Source organism: Panulirus ornatus, chromosome 66, assembly GCF_036320965.1.
Source record: "Panulirus ornatus isolate Po-2019 chromosome 66, ASM3632096v1, whole genome shotgun sequence".
In the NCBI taxonomy this organism is placed as follows: Eukaryota; Metazoa; Arthropoda; class Malacostraca; order Decapoda; family Palinuridae; genus Panulirus; species Panulirus ornatus.
Window position 1 is genome coordinate 6,323,560 of NC_092289.1, and position 15,893 is coordinate 6,339,452.

General features: G+C 39.6%; 1 protein-coding gene across 2 annotated transcripts in view; it reads left to right on the forward strand.

Annotated features, from left to right (window-relative positions):
* Hsp110 (heat shock protein 70Cb) overlaps window positions 1-13,341 on the forward strand; it is an 87,954-nt gene extending 74,613 nt beyond the window's left edge. For both annotated transcript variants that reach the window (XM_071658612.1, XM_071658613.1), the window contains 4 exons: window positions 2,816-2,998; window positions 5,130-5,291; window positions 5,433-5,606; window positions 12,015-13,341. In XM_071658612.1, the coding sequence (XP_071514713.1) occupies window positions 2,816-2,998; window positions 5,130-5,291; window positions 5,433-5,606; window positions 12,015-12,146 (651 nt within the window). In that variant the 3' untranslated portion in view covers window positions 12,147-13,341. The remainder of the gene's footprint in view (window positions 1-2,815; window positions 2,999-5,129; window positions 5,292-5,432; window positions 5,607-12,014) is intronic.
* Window positions 13,342-15,893: the final 2,552 nt, after the last annotated feature.

Here is a 15,893-nt window from a genome sequence, read left to right on the forward strand (position 1 = left end):
TATATACTTGCGTAGCTCAAGCCCCCCCTTTGTTTTAAAACTCTTTCATGCTTGATTACCTTTTCCCACCTTAGCGAGGTAGTGCCAGAAACAGACGAAGAAAGGCCACATCTGTTCACATCCATTCTTCAGCTATCATGTGCAATGCACCGAAACCACAGCTTCCCATTCACAACCAAGCCCCGCAGAACTATGGAAGGTATAATCAACAAAATGATATGGTGAATTGTATTTTAACATAGTTCTCATCAGAAGGATAGCTAAAGGAGATGCAATTCTTACATAGGCCTCACCAACACCGCTTTCAAATTTTGCAGCATATAATCAATGAAATGGTTTACAAAACTGCATTTTTTCATTTTCTACACAGTTCCCTTCAGAAGCTTCTTACCTAATGCATGAATCATCTGCATATTTAGAAAAAAATTGAGATAATAACAAAAGGAGATGGAATTCATATCTAGCTACTGTTTTCCATCATTTCAAAACATTCATTTTTGTGATTGATGAAATGATGTAGTAAATTTGTATTTTTCATTATTTTTTGTTTACAATTCTCATCAGTTAAGAACTTATATATGATATGTTGATAATTTACATATTCAGAAAATTTACAGGAGAAAACAGATGAAAGGAATTGAAGAAGCGTAAGGTTTGAGTATCTAAAATGGTTGCTTCCTCCAAAATTTCACTCCCCAACTAACCAGTGGTTTTACCCTGCTGAATTTAATATCCTTCCTTTTGTTTACTTTTACTCTCACCTTCCTCCTTTCACATACTTTCTATATCTTTCCTATACTCAAATGCCAATGTTGCAGCTTTTCACTCAAATCTGCCACCACTGCTTTGTCATTGGCAAGCAATCTGGAGACTGCTTACACACGCCTTTCTCTCCAAGACCATGGCATTTACATCTTTCACCACCTTATTCATTTATTTATTTTGCTTTGTCGCTGTCTCCCGCGTGAGCGAGGTAGCACAAGGAAACAGATGAAAGAATGGCCCAACCCACCCACATACACATGTATATATATATTCCTATGAGTCCACGGGGAAAATGAAACATGAAAAGTTCCCAAGTGCACTTTCGTGTAATAATCACATCATCAGGGGATACACGAGAGGAATATAACAGTCAGTTGATATACGTCGAAGAGACAAAGCTAGGACGCCATTTGGTAAACATGTGATCGACAATCACTTGTTTACCAAATGGCGTCCTACTGTCTGCCTTTATTCATTCCCATCGCCACCTCACCACACATGAAATAACAACCCCCTCCCCCCTCATGTGTGCAAGGTAATGCTAGGAAAAGACAACAAAGGCCCCATTCGTTCACACTCAGTCTCTAGCTGTCATGTAATAATGCACCGAAACCACAGCTCCCTTTCCACATCCAGGCCCCACAGAACTTTCCATGGTTTACCCCAGACGCTTCACATGCCCTGGTTCAATCCATCGACAGTGATCACTCAGAATCTTTTCCACTCCATCTTTCCACCTCCAGTTTGCTCTCCCACTTCTTGTTCCCTCCACCTCTGACACATATATCCTTTTTGTCAATCTTTCCTCACTCATTCTCTCCATGTGACCAAACCATTTCAAAACACCCACTTCTGCTCTCTCAACCACACACCTCTCTTACCCAATTATTACTAGATCAAACCACCTCACACCACATATCGTCCTCAAGCATCTCATTTCCAGCACATCCACCCTCCTGTGCACAACTGTATCCATAGCCCACGCCTCGCAACCATACAACATTGTTGGAACCACTATTCCTTCAAACATACCCATTTTTGCTTTCTGAGATAATGTTCTCGGCTTCCACACATTCTTCAAGGTTCCCAGAATTTTCGCCCCCTCCCCCACCCTATGATTCACTTCCGCTGCCAAATCCACTCCCAGACATCTAAAACACTTCACTCCGGTTTTTCTCCATTCAAACTTACCTCCCAATTGGCTTGACCCTCAACCCTACTGTACCTAATAACCTTGCTCTTATTCACATTTACTCTCAACGTTCTTCTTTCACACACTTTACCAAACTCAGTCACCAGCTTCTGCAGTTTCTCACATGAATCAGCCACCAGCGCTGTGGCTGATTCATGTGACAGACAGCCTCAGTGACAGACATTCCTACTGCAGACCACCCTTCATTTGGAATCACTTGCCCTCCTCTCTGCCTATTCAGTCACATGCTTTACATCTGTGAAAGAAAAAACTTCTTATTTCTTGTAGCTTTCTTTGTACACCTTCCATGAGTCATTTCTGTCCTTTTCTTTCCTTAGATCCATAAATGCCTCTTACAAATCCTTGTTCCTCTTAAGTGTTTCAGCAAACACCTGATTCAAGCATCCCCTGGCACTTCTGAAGTTACTTTGTTCCTCCCCATCTGATTCTTAACCCCCCAATCAACACTTAGCCAAACAACTTATCAGTAATGATAATGTAATGACAGTGATAATGATGAGGATGATGATAATAATGATAATAACAAAGCAACACTATTACTATTCTCTCCTTTCCCATAGACCAAAACCCTTTAGGTATTCCACCTTTAAAATGATTTTTTTGCAGGTACGTTGTTTTATTATGTGAGTTTTCATGCATTGGCCTTGAAAATATGTTAAGTGCTCAGAAACTATCACTAGAGTTGGAGCATATTCATTTTCCTTAACTGAATAATTAGGGTACCTTGTCTATATGTATTCCAAATATCATGGTGGAAAGATCTTGTTTATTTTTCATTGATGTAAATTGGATTGTATGAATTTCCCATGCTTACATATACAAATATCTTGCCCATAGAATGCTGTGGAAGAATATGTTTATGATGTGCGAGGACGTATTTCGGATGAGCTCGAACAGTATATCAGCGAGAGTGACAGGGAGAAACTAAGCCATCATCTTGAAGACACGGAGAACTGGCTCTATGAGGAAGGAGAAGACTGCAAGAAGCAGGTGTACATAGATAAGCTGGCTGAACTTAAGGTAACCTTATTTTTTATATGTCATGGTATTCTGAAGGAATGTTGAATGTGTTTGACGTTAGGGTGGCAGAAGTAGGTTGTTTTGGACATGAAGTTATGTGAGAAGAGATAACCAGGGCAAGTGGTTTGATGAAGAGAGAAAAGGTGGTGAAGGCATTGTGTAAGATGAAGTATAGCAAAGAAGCTGATGTAGATGGGATTGCTTTTGATTTTTTTTTTTTTTTTGCAAGAATTTCCAATGCACATTTGGAACATGTGATGCCTGAGGACTAGTGGTATGCTTATTTAGTGCCAAGAGGGACAGACATGCATGTACTCTTTTTTTGTTTTCTCATGTTGGTTTAGGTGTCCAAAAAGTAGGATACCGTTAATTTTCTGTTGGAAAAATAATGAATAGCATGCATTATATGATACATATAGATAAACTTAACTAAATTTTAACTTTTTTTGTATGCTGAATTCTAATCTTTTCAGAATTTTTTTTCTGTTAGGCATGGTTATTAAGTGACAGAGCAATTATATAATACAATATATGTATAGTACTCATTCTTAATAAGGCTGGTATTACACTTTAAAAACTTACCTCTAAAATGTAGAAGTGTATGATTTTCGATGAAATCTTTCACTGAGCCCATCATTGACTGATCCAAAATTTTCCGGGAAAAATTCTAAGCATGAGCCCAGAAAATGAATTTTCAGACTTGTATTGCAACCCAGAGCTTTACATAAAGTCAATAGATCTTACAGTATCACAGTAGTTTCCTGACCTGTGATTCTCCCAAATCAAATCTTTGCAAACTCTGTTGAATGACAGCCATGCAGTTTTTTCAACTTCATTTAGCTCTTCATTGAACTTTTCATCTCTAAGCAGTTCCCTGATCTTTGGTCCTATAAAAATGTCCTACTCTATTTTTGCATCACAGATTCTGGAGCATTTATTCTTCAAATATGTGAATCCATGGCCAGTTTTATCCGTACCTTTGATGAAGTTCTTCTTCAACCTAACCGTAATGTACAAAGGAGGCAGATGAATTTTCTTTTCCCAGCCATTCCAATTTGAATCGTGGACAAGATCTTTAAGATCTTGACTCAGCAAACGTGGTTCACTTAAGAACAGCTTGCTTCAAATGTTAGATCCATATTGTCCTCTACTTGGTCTGCTTTCTCATCACTAGACTCATTGTCACTCAGTGTCATGTTTCTTGAAGGCTCTGGCACAGGTAATCCCTGACAGATACAAGCTCCATATCAGATGGTATATCAAGGTATTTAACAGTGTGCTCGGATTTTGATATCAGTCATATTTGTCTGGCAGAAGTAGCACTCTGGGTTCTCTCCAAACCATAGGAATAGCGAAAGGCATATGGCCTGAACCTTTTTCCCATGCTTTGAGAAGCCTGACACATGTGACATAACAAATATGGGGGGTCTCAGCTTTTATCCTGATCACCCACTTAACAACCAAAGTAATGCCCATAGCATTTTTTAATGAGGGATGTGAAAGAACGTTTTTGTGATGTAAATGTCAGTTTACTGCAGATATATTAGAAACAATTTGGACTATTTATGCTGTTTCTGGGCATTATAATGGTGGATGGGGTATTAGCACAACACTTGAATCCACAAAAGTGCAATCTGTCATCAAAGGGGAAAAGACATTGTTTGCATAGTGAGTTCTAACCTGCAATTGACAGAGAATTGCTACTTAGGAGTGGACACTGTTTGAATGTCCCAACATTTCTGGTCATTTTTCTGCAGGCCCCTAGTGACTCATTTATCTAGGCTTGTGCTTTCAAAAAGAAGCTATTGCACTTCACAAACAATGAAAATGGCTGTGTTGACAGACAATGAAAAGAGCTGTGTTTGTTAAACTTTTTGTTCATATATACTGTGTATAATGATATGCGAGTATGATGGAACAAAAATAATTATGGGTGCTAAAGAAATTTTGAAAACATTTGGATTCAGCTTGCAAAAATACATTTGAAAATTTTTTTTTTTTTCATGGGACAAAATCTTTGTTGACCAGTGTATCTTTTTGAGAAATACTGTTGTAGATTTTTGTAACTACTAAAACAAGTGTTTGGATGACTTGTTATCTTTCAAAACCATACCCAATTTTTTATATACAGAAACAGGGTGAGCCAATCAAAGATAGGAAGCGGGAGCGTGAGGAACTTCCCAGTGCCTTTGAGAGCTTATTAAGCGCCATTCAGCTTGCACGTAAAGCAACGGAGCAGTTTCGCCAGGGAGATGAGAAATATAACCACCTTGATAATGCACAGATAGAGAAGGTAAGCGTCAGGCATTTGTCATATCATATTGAGAAAGAATAATTTGTGAGAATTTGAAATATGTTTATGAAGACTGTGCAGTACTATTTTAATTGTTTTTTGCATATTGTTTAATTGTGGTTTATCCTCATTTTTTCTAAGGTTGAAAAGGCAATTGGAGAAAAGCAAGAGTGGGTTGATAAAAACATGGGAGTTCTCACCTCAACACCATTACATGTTGACCTTCCTGTCACAGTGTCCCAAGTTCGCTCAGAGAAGGGTACATTTGATGCTGTAGTAAGCCCTATTATCAACAAGCCCAAGCCTAAGCCAAAGGTAAAGCTACAGAAGATAAACTACAGGATTTTATATTTGATTATTTGATTTTAATGATAGTTAAATTTTTTCTCCGAATTTAGTGACTAGTGAATTTCTGGAGTCTTTATTGCAAAGTCTGTGAAGTTTGTGAACTTTGGTGTTACTGCTTGTTATTATAGTTACTAATAATACACGCATGCATTTTTGAAGGTCGAATTCAAGTTTCAGTTAGAATTACTATTATTTTTTTTTTTTTTTGCCGCTGTCTCCCGCATTTGCGAGGTAGCGCAAGGAAACAGACGAAAGAAATGGCCCAACCCACCCCCATACACATGTATATACATACATCCACACATGCAAATATACATACCTACACAGCTTTCCATGGTTTACCCCAGACACTTCACATGCCCTGATTCAATCCACTGACAGCACGTCAACCCTGGTACACCACATCGATCCAATTCACTCTATTCCTTGCCCTCCTTTCACCCTCCTGCATGTTCAGGCCCTGATCACACAAAATCTTTTTCACTCCATCTTTCCACCTCCAATTTGGTCTCCCACTTCTCCTCGTTCCCTCCACCTCCGACACATATATCCTCTTGGTCAATCTTTCCTCACTCATTCTCTCCATGTGCCCAAACCATTTCAAAACACCCTCTTCTGCTCTCTCAACCACGCTCTTTTTATTTCCACACATCTCTCTTACCCTTACGTTACTTACTCGATCAAACCACCTCACACCACACATTGTCCTCAAACATCTCATTTCCAGCACATCCATCCTCCTGCGCACAACTCTATCCATAGCCCACGCCTCGCAACCATACAACATTGTTGGAACCACTATTCCTTCAAACATACCCATTTTTGCTTTCCGAGATAATGTTCTCGACTTCCACACATTCTTCAAGGCTCCCAGGATTTTCGCCCCCTCCCCCACCCTATAATCCACTTCTGCTTCCATGGTTCCATCCGCTGCCAGATCCACTCCCAGATATCTAAAACACTTTACTTCCTCCAGTTTTTCTCCATTCAAATTTACCTCCCAATTGACTCGACCCTCAACCCTACTGTACCTAATAACCTTGCTCTTATTCACATTTACTCTTAACTTTCTTTTTTCACACACATTACCAAACTCAGTCACCAGCTTCTGCAGTTTCTCACATGAATCAGCCAGCAGCGCTGTATCATCAGCGAACAACGACTGACTCACTTCCCGAGCTCTCTCATCCCGAACAGACTTCATACTTGCCCCTCTTTCCAAAACTCTTGCATTCACCTCCCTAACAACCCCATCCATAAACAAATTAATGTATTGGAGTTATTTATAGACAACCTAGTAGGTAGTAGTTGGTAGGCAGCAACTGACTAGGAGTGTATATTACTGAAACTACCTGCATGTGTATTGGGAGGATCAGTTACAGCATCGTAGTAAGCTAGCACTTCAATGGTTATGTTGCTCTCTTTTGATCTGGATACTTGTCTTTTCTTTCTGCCTCACCCACAAGTGGACTGCTGGCTCTCTGACCACAAAAATGCAATCTCTGTCACACATTCTAGAAAGATTAAGGGTAGCTGAAATAACATTTTTGCTTTATGAGCATCCCAGCATGGAAGAAGCAGAATGATTAAGTCTGCGGTAACATCTTGGACAATACCAAGAGATATCAACCAAAAATATGAGGGGCCCATTGGGAAAGATGGCAAGTTTATTCATTACATGAACAGTTGAAATGATAAATCTTCATTGGGTATATACAGAAACATTCAAAAGAAGCTGCAGTTGTGGGCTGAAAACAGATCTAGATGGGCCCAAGGTTGTTACTCATATAAAGTACATGGTAGCATAGAAAAGCAATATCTTTCATCAGGAAAGATATATGGTGAGCAGTACATGTTTTAGCCCTGTGATGTGATGTGATGTGATGTGATGATGTCTCCATGGTTGTTTAATTTGTTTATGGATGTGGTTGTTAGGGAGGTAAATGCAAGAGTTTTGGAAAGAGGGGCAAGTATGAAGTCTGTTGGGGATGAGAGAGCTTGGGAAGTGAGTCAGTTGTTGTTCGCTGATGATACAGCGCTGGTGGCTGATTCATGTGAGAAACTGCAGAAGCTGGTGACTGAGTTTGGAAAAGTGTGTGGAAGAAGAAAGTTAAGAGTAAATGTGAATAAGAGCAAGGTTATTAGGTACAGTAGGGTTGAGGGTCAAGTCAATTGGGAGGTGAGTTTGAATGGAGAAAAACTGGAGGAAGTGAAGTGTTTTAGATATCTGGAAGTGGATCTGGCAGCGGATGGAACCATGGAAGCGGAAGTGGATCATAGGGTGGGGGAGGGGGCGAAAATCCTGGGGGCCTTGAAGAATGTGTGGAAGTCGAGAACATTATCTCGGAAAGCAAAAATGGGTATGTTTGAAGGAATAGTGGTTCCAACAATGTTGTATGGTTGCGAGGCGTGGGCTATGGATAGAGTTGTGCGCAGGAGGATGGATGTGCTGGAAATGAGATGTTTGAGGACAATGTGTGGTGTGAGGTGGTTTGATCGAGTGAGTAACGTAAGGGTAAGAGAGATGTGTGGAAATAAAAAGAGCGTGGTTGAGAGAGCAGAAGAGGGTGTTTTGAAGTGGTTTGGGCACATGGAGAGGATGAGTGAGGAAAGATTGACCAAGAGGATATATGTGTCGGAGGTGGAGGGAACAAGGAGAAGAGGGAGACCAAATTGGAGGTGGAAAGATGGAGTGAAAAAGATTTTGTGTGATCGGGGCCTGAGCATGCAGGAGGGTGAAAGGAGGGCAAGGAATAGAGTGAATTGGAGCGATGTGGTATACCGGGGTTGACGTGCTGTCAGTGGATTGAAGCAGGGCATGTGAAGCGTCTGGGGTAAACCATGGAAAGCTGTGTAGGTATGTATATTTGCGTGTGTGGACGTATGTATATACATGTGTATGGGGGGGGTTGGGCCATTTCTTTCGTCTGTTTCCTTGCGCTACCTCGCAAACGCGGGAGACAGCGACAAAGTATAATAAAATAAAAATAATAAATAATGTTGGCAAAGTCTTTTAGATACTAATTTTTTTTTTTTTTTTTTTTTTTTTTGCTTTGTCGCTGTCTCCCGCGTTTGCGAGGTGTGTATGTGTATGTGTGTATGTGTGTGTATGTGTATATATATATGTATATTATCCCTGGGGATAGGGGTGAAAGAATACTTCCCACGCATTCCTCGCGTGTCGTAGAAAGCGACTAGAGGGGACGGGAGTGGGGGGGCAGAAATCCTCCCCTCCTTGTATTTTTTTAACTTTCTAGATACTAATTACCTAACCTTTTACTTTTTTGTGTTAACTCAATTTTTTCCTTTTATGTACTTTTGCAAACTGTGACACTAACCTTGTAATTTTTATTTAGTGTTTGCTACCAGGGCAGTGTCATCTGCAAACAACAACTGATTCATCACCCAAACCCCCTCCAGTTCTCGCATACTGTAGATCCATCACCTGTTCCACAACCTTCTTATTTACCTCCCTTATCACCCTGTCAGCAAATTGATTGAACAAAAATGGTGATATTTCATGTCTTTGAAAAATGGTGATATTTCATGTCTTTGATTTAGACTCACCTTTTGTGGGAGCCATTCGCCTTTTCTTTTCCTGCTTGCACACGCTTTGAAAAACTTCTCTGCATTTATTAATTTTCTTTTCACACCATATATTTGCAGTACCTTTTAGTAGGCTTCTCTTTGGACCTAGTGATATACTTTCATTTAGATCTATATATGCCCAATGGAGATCCTTCTCTTTCCCAGTATTTCTCACTCAGATTCTTAAAAACAAACATTCAATCAGATAACACTTAGCGATATAACTTTCCTGTTGTATTTGACGCACATGAACTTAAGTAGATTGAACATTCATTTTTATCCTATTGTCTTTTTATTCTCATCTTGGTTACATCCATCACATTCAGACATTCCAATCTGAGCCTTCGAGGAGGATGAGCGTTTCCCACTTGACTCCTTCTGTTTCCCCTTTTAGAAATATAAATACAATGACGGGAAGGTTTCCAGTCCCCCGCCCCCTTTAGTCGCCTTCTACGACACGCAGGGAATACATGGGAAGTATTCTTTCTCCCCTCTCCCCAGGGATACTTTTCATTATAAAAAACCACTAAGAATGCATTTTGCTTGTTTTTAACACCTCGCCTTGAATCATAAAATTTTTGAACAGTCCTACTAACTGGTCGGCATCATGTAAGGTTTTCATGATCATTCTTTTCACTGTGACACTTATCATGACATCTGTCTGTTGTGCACCTCATCCTAAATGTACCATCTTGCTCTCTCTCTCTCGTTACAGTTATTGTATCTCTCTCTTGACCTTTTAATCATTTGCACTCCTTTCCTGCAAATACCAACCTTCCTTTTGTCTCTTACTGGTGTTTTAACTTTATCTTTCCCCCCCCACTTGGCATTCTCATTTAGGCATTGCTTCCCTAGATACCCTCCACTACCAAAGTTCATTTACACTTACCTACTGCCATCCTTCAGTCAGAATTGAAGAATGCTCACTGGTCCCAAATCGTCCATGTATACTCCTTTTTAAAACCACATGTTCCCAATCTTCATTCCTCTTTTTGCAGCAAACAGTTTGATGAGGTTTCCTCATTTTCGTTAACATTAGAGACTCCATGTTTTCCTGTTGTACCCTCAAATCACTGTGTCTACCCTTGCCATTGGATTCCCTAACTCCTTTTATCATGCTTTTGTCTTCTCACTAACCTCAGACTTCACCCCTTCCACTTAACAGTCCTGAATGAATCGTTCCCCCATTTCCTTCACCTTTCTTTTTTTTTAGGGATGAAATAATATGATGAACGTTTACCAGTTAGGAACATGATACAAATGAACTATTTTTATTATTATTATTTTGCTTTGTTGCTGTCTCCCGCGTTAGCACAAGGAAACAGACGAAAGAATGGCCCAACCCACCCACATACACATGTATATACATACACGTCCACACACGCAAATATACATACCTATACATCTCAATTTACACATATATATATACACACACAGACATACATATATACACGTGTACATAATTCATAGTCTGCCTTTATTTATTCCCATCGCCACCCTGCCACACATGGAATAACAACCCCCTCCCCCTTCGTGTGCGAGGTAGTGCTAGGAAAAGACAACAAAGGCCCCATTCGTTCACACTCAGTCTCTAGCTGTCATGTAATAATGCACCGAAACCACAGCTCCCTTTCCACATCCAGGCCCCACAGAACTTTCCATGGTTTACCCCGGACGCTTCATATGCCCTGGTTCAATCCATTGACAGCACATCGACCCCGGTATACCACATCATTCCAATTCACTCTATTCCTTGCACGCCTTTCACCTTCCTGCATGTGTAGGCCCTGATCACTCAAAATCTTTTTCACTTCATCTTTCCACCTCCAATTTGGTCTCCCACTTCTCGTTCCCTCCACCTCTGACTCATATATCCTCTTAGCCAATCTTTCCTCACTCATTCTCTCCATGTGACCAGACCATTTCAAAACACCCTCTTCTGCTCTCTCAACCACACACTGTTTATTTCCACACATCTCTCTTACCCTTTCATTACTTACTCGATCAAACCACCTCACACCACATATTGTCCTCAAACACCACATTTCCAGCACATCCACCCTCCTGCGCACAACTCTATCCATAGCCCATGCCTCGCAACCATACAACATTGTTGGAACCCCTATTCCTTCAAACATACCCATTTTTGCTTTCGTAGATAATGTTCTCGACTTCCAAACATTCTTCAAGGCTCCCAGAATTTTCGCCCCCTCCCCCCACCCTATGATTCACTTCTGCTTCCATAGTTCCATCCGCTGCCAGATACACTCTCAGATATCTAAAACACTTTACTTCCTCCAGTTTTTCTCCATTCAAACGTACCTCCCAATTGACTTGACCCTCAACCCTACTGTACCTAATAACCTTGCTCTTATTCACATTTACTCTTAACTTTCTTCTTTCACACACTTTACCAAACTCAGCCACCAGCTTCTGCAGTTTCTCACATGAATCAGCCACCAGTGCTGTATCATCAGCGAACAACAACTGACTCACTTCCCAAGCTCTCTCATCCACAACAGAGTGCATACTTGCCCCTCTTTCCAAAACTCTTGCATTCACCTCGCTAACAACCCCATCCATAAACAAAATAAACAATGATGGAGACATCACACACCCCTGCTGCAAACCTACATTCACTGAGAACCAATCACTTTCCTCTCTTCCTACACGTACACATGCCTTACTATTTTTTTATTTTTTATCCCTCGAGAAATTATGGTCATAATATGATAAGTTTTCTCATCTTAAAATACACACATCCTGTGAATGAAATATTTATTGCAGGCTGAAGAACCTCCCCCTACAGAGAAGAAAGATGAAGACGATAAGGCATCAGGGGAGCAGCCCAATGGTCCAAAGGCAGAAGAGCAACAACAGCCCTCAGATAACCCCACAGAACCCATGGATGTTGATTAATTACTGTTTAGGATTTAATTTTCCATCATGTTTAGGACTGCTCTTGTGAGGTAAACCTTGAAGAAATGTGTTAGCTGACAGGTAAGAATTGCACTTAGGATATGATCATTAAGCTTCCATTGATGATCAGGAAGAGCATGCTGTACACATGACACGGTCAGATTCTTAGTCACCCATCTCTTCACAAATGCTTTGTTTTTGTTTTGTACGTGGGTATCATAATATTGGCTCTAGATCTAAAGATGAACAGTTTGGTAGACAAAAGTGAGTTTGCTTGAAAAAAAAAATTATCTCAAATTTACATTTAATTCATATGTTGAAAGTTATGAATTAGGATAGGGTGATTAAGGGTTTGTTGCCTCTCGAACCCATTGTCAGCACCTGTAGGCAACTGCCTTTGCTGATACAGCACTTCCTAATTTTATTTTTTACCTTGGACTATGATGTTCTGAGGAATCTGGTGATACACTGTGCCCCCCTCTCCATACTAATTGTAGTTCTTGAGTTCTGAACTTAGATAAAAAGCCCAGATTTTCAAGGATGAATGTAATACCAATTTGGTGCAGCATAGAAAGCATTATTAATATTTGTAAATAATCACACCTTCTGCTTAGCATAGATCTTGACTTCATATTGAAGTTTTTGATTTTCTTAAGACTACATGTCTTTAATCTAGAACATCAAGCTTTGTCTTTCTCTGTTTCAACATTTGTTTGTGAAATGTCATTCATATGTTCTTTAATCAAATTGAGAAAATACATTTCATCCAGTATATGAATTTGATCAGTGGAAAGTCTTTTTCTTGATGTAATGGAAAGAGATTGTTTGACAAAAAAACTGAAGGGTAAGTGGGATGTTAAAGGTAACGTTTTTTTTTTATTTCCAGAGGTGTATTCAGTGGAAGCTTATGTTAACTTGATGTCAGTCTAGTTAGTAAGCTTATTTGATGAGGCTTAGTGGCCAAGCCTCTCTCACTGTAATCATTCCACTGTATCTGCTTATTAAATGCTGAATGTTTTCAGTAGTAAGAATAATTTAAGTTCATCAGTTAGTATTATTTTTACCTATTTATCTACTATCTTGGACTTGATATGCATTTACATGGGGTAGATAAAAGTGCATGTATCCTATCATTTCACAATTACCATATCCTCAAGTTTAGTGTGTGAAAGTTAATAAAGATTTACAAATATAAGCAATTCATAATTTATCACTTTGCACAGTGAAGATAATCTTTTAGGCAAATCTAATCCTGGCAGTGTTTCCAGTGCTATGGCAAGAAAATAAAATCGCCACTGAACAATACTTACACCCTTACTGTTTGTTTCTTATTTTGATGCAGGTGTAAGTGGCCCTTTTGTTTGTATTCCTGGTGCTACCTCAGTGAAGCGGGATAGCGATGCTCTTTTCCTGTGGGGCGGAGTAGCGACAGGAATGGATGAAGGCAAGCACGAATATGTACGTTTTATTATTTTTTTTATTTAAATGGCCATCTCCCATGTCAGTGAGGTAGCACAAGGAAACAGACGAGGAATGGCCCAACCCACCCACATACACATTTATATACATAAACACCTATACACGCACATATGCATTTCAACATGTACATATTCATACTTGCAGCCGTCATCCATTCCTGTCACCACCCAGTCATACGAACTAACATATGTATATGTGCGTATGCATTTGTAAGCCCTTTGAACTAATTTCGAATTTGGCCAGACAAATAATTTACAAAAAAAATACCACAGGGTTACATAGAATTTGGTTCCCGAGATATTAGACCTTTATTTTAGGTAAATTTTGGTTGCTGATTCTAAATATGCCATCAGTTTTTCTCTATCAGCTCTGATTATTGAGATATGATATACCCCAAATTGCTAAGAGAAAATGGCTTTATAAAAGTAAAATTTGTGTATGATTAAATTGCATTCATAGAGTCAGATAATGGTGAAACAAGCTTAGAAAGTTGTATATTGATACACTGTTGTTTTACTGACATGTCACATTTCAAAAATTCTTGCAGTGAGCTGCCCCAGGACAATCACATTGAATGGTCCAGTAATCTGCCATCATATGGGTATCCCAATGTCCCCAGTATCTTTTTTCCATGGTTCTTAAATCTTGGTGGAATCGTTCACCCTGTTCCTCGGTTACGTCACCAAGGTTGTCTGGGTAATGATCCAAGCAGCTGTGGAGGTAATGCACTTTGGTGTTAATTTTTTATGGTTCCCAAAGAAAATTTCTTACAACCAAAGTTCAACGAATATTTTCACGAGTTCCCGATTTGTGGCCCGTTGAAAATACTTGCCTTCAGCTTCTCCATGCTCAGCGCTGGAAATTTCCTGCATATGTAGCCAAGGCAGTCCCATTCTTTCTTCAAAGCCTTCACAAACTGTTTCATTAAACCTATTTTGATGTGCATTGGTAGTAAAATTATCTGTCAACCAAGGGTTCTGCAGTTGCATTCTTTTCTCCAACCACAATGTTTTCTCTCTGAGGCCATTGTTTTCTCCATATGTAGTCAAAGCAGTCCCCTTCGTTTTTTCAAAGCTTTCACAAACTTTCGTTAAACCTATTTTGATATGCATTGGTAGTAAAATGACATCTGTCAACCAAGGGTTTTGCGATTACATTCTTTTCTCCAACCACCATGTTTCCTCTCGGAGGCCATTGTTTTCTCACCCAGTGCTCGTCCTTAGCTCTACTATCCTACAGACAGGTAAAGCAGGGGTATTGCCAACCCAGGAGAAAAGTCACCATCTTAAGATCCACACATTAGCCATCAGTGATTGTGGTATGATATCTGCAAGACGAGGGCGATTGTATCCTGCTGTCATTTTGGTTGAATGACCCATTGGGCTTGACCTATATTTGTTGCCATGTATAGGAGTGCACACAATATTTTAAGCTCAGCTTGGAGCTATGCTCATGAGAGGTACACTTCTTGATAAGTGCATTATCTCAAAAACTATAGCTGCTAGAAGGAAAAGGTCATATTTTTATTCACTGGTGTGAATGTTTTTTTAAAATGTTCCCATGATTTATGCAAACTGGCATGTAATAATTATCTACAGAATAATGAAAACTGGCAGCTCACCAACATTTACAGTAAGAGTTGGAGTTGGCACCATTGCGTTGAGACAAAACGCATAACCTTGTTGACTGAAAACACCTACATGCCCTCATTTACTTCAAATGTGTTTTGTTATTTATAATCAACTTTGTTTCCTTTATAATGGTAAAGTTTTGCTGCCTTAGCTTTGGAAATGATTCCAGTTAAACTCACTGTAGATTTACCAAGCTTCTCAGTGTTGCATTAACCAAAGAGTGTCCTTCATTCAAACATTTCTTGACTCCAGCTATCAGAGGTGACTGAACAGGGTATAATACACCATTTTCCAAATATTTGTCATTCTTTAAAGCAAACCCATCTGGAACCACACTGCTCCTTCCCAATCTGCTGCTCTGTACATGCCTTCACCCTGTCAGTCAGTACCCTCCCATGCAACTTACCAGGTATACAAAAAGACTGGAGAAGAGGCATGTCATATGATAATTATGTTGTTAATGTCCCACAATAGTCCTTGATTCTGCCCTTGGTAAATTTCAAGATTTTTCAAGTCAAATTGGAGGTTCTGAACCTTCTAAATGTAACACTGGCCACTACTCTATGAACATGTAAAAAATGCATAAATAAAGCTCTTATTTCATTTAGTCTTGTAAAATTCCCTGAATGGATTAATA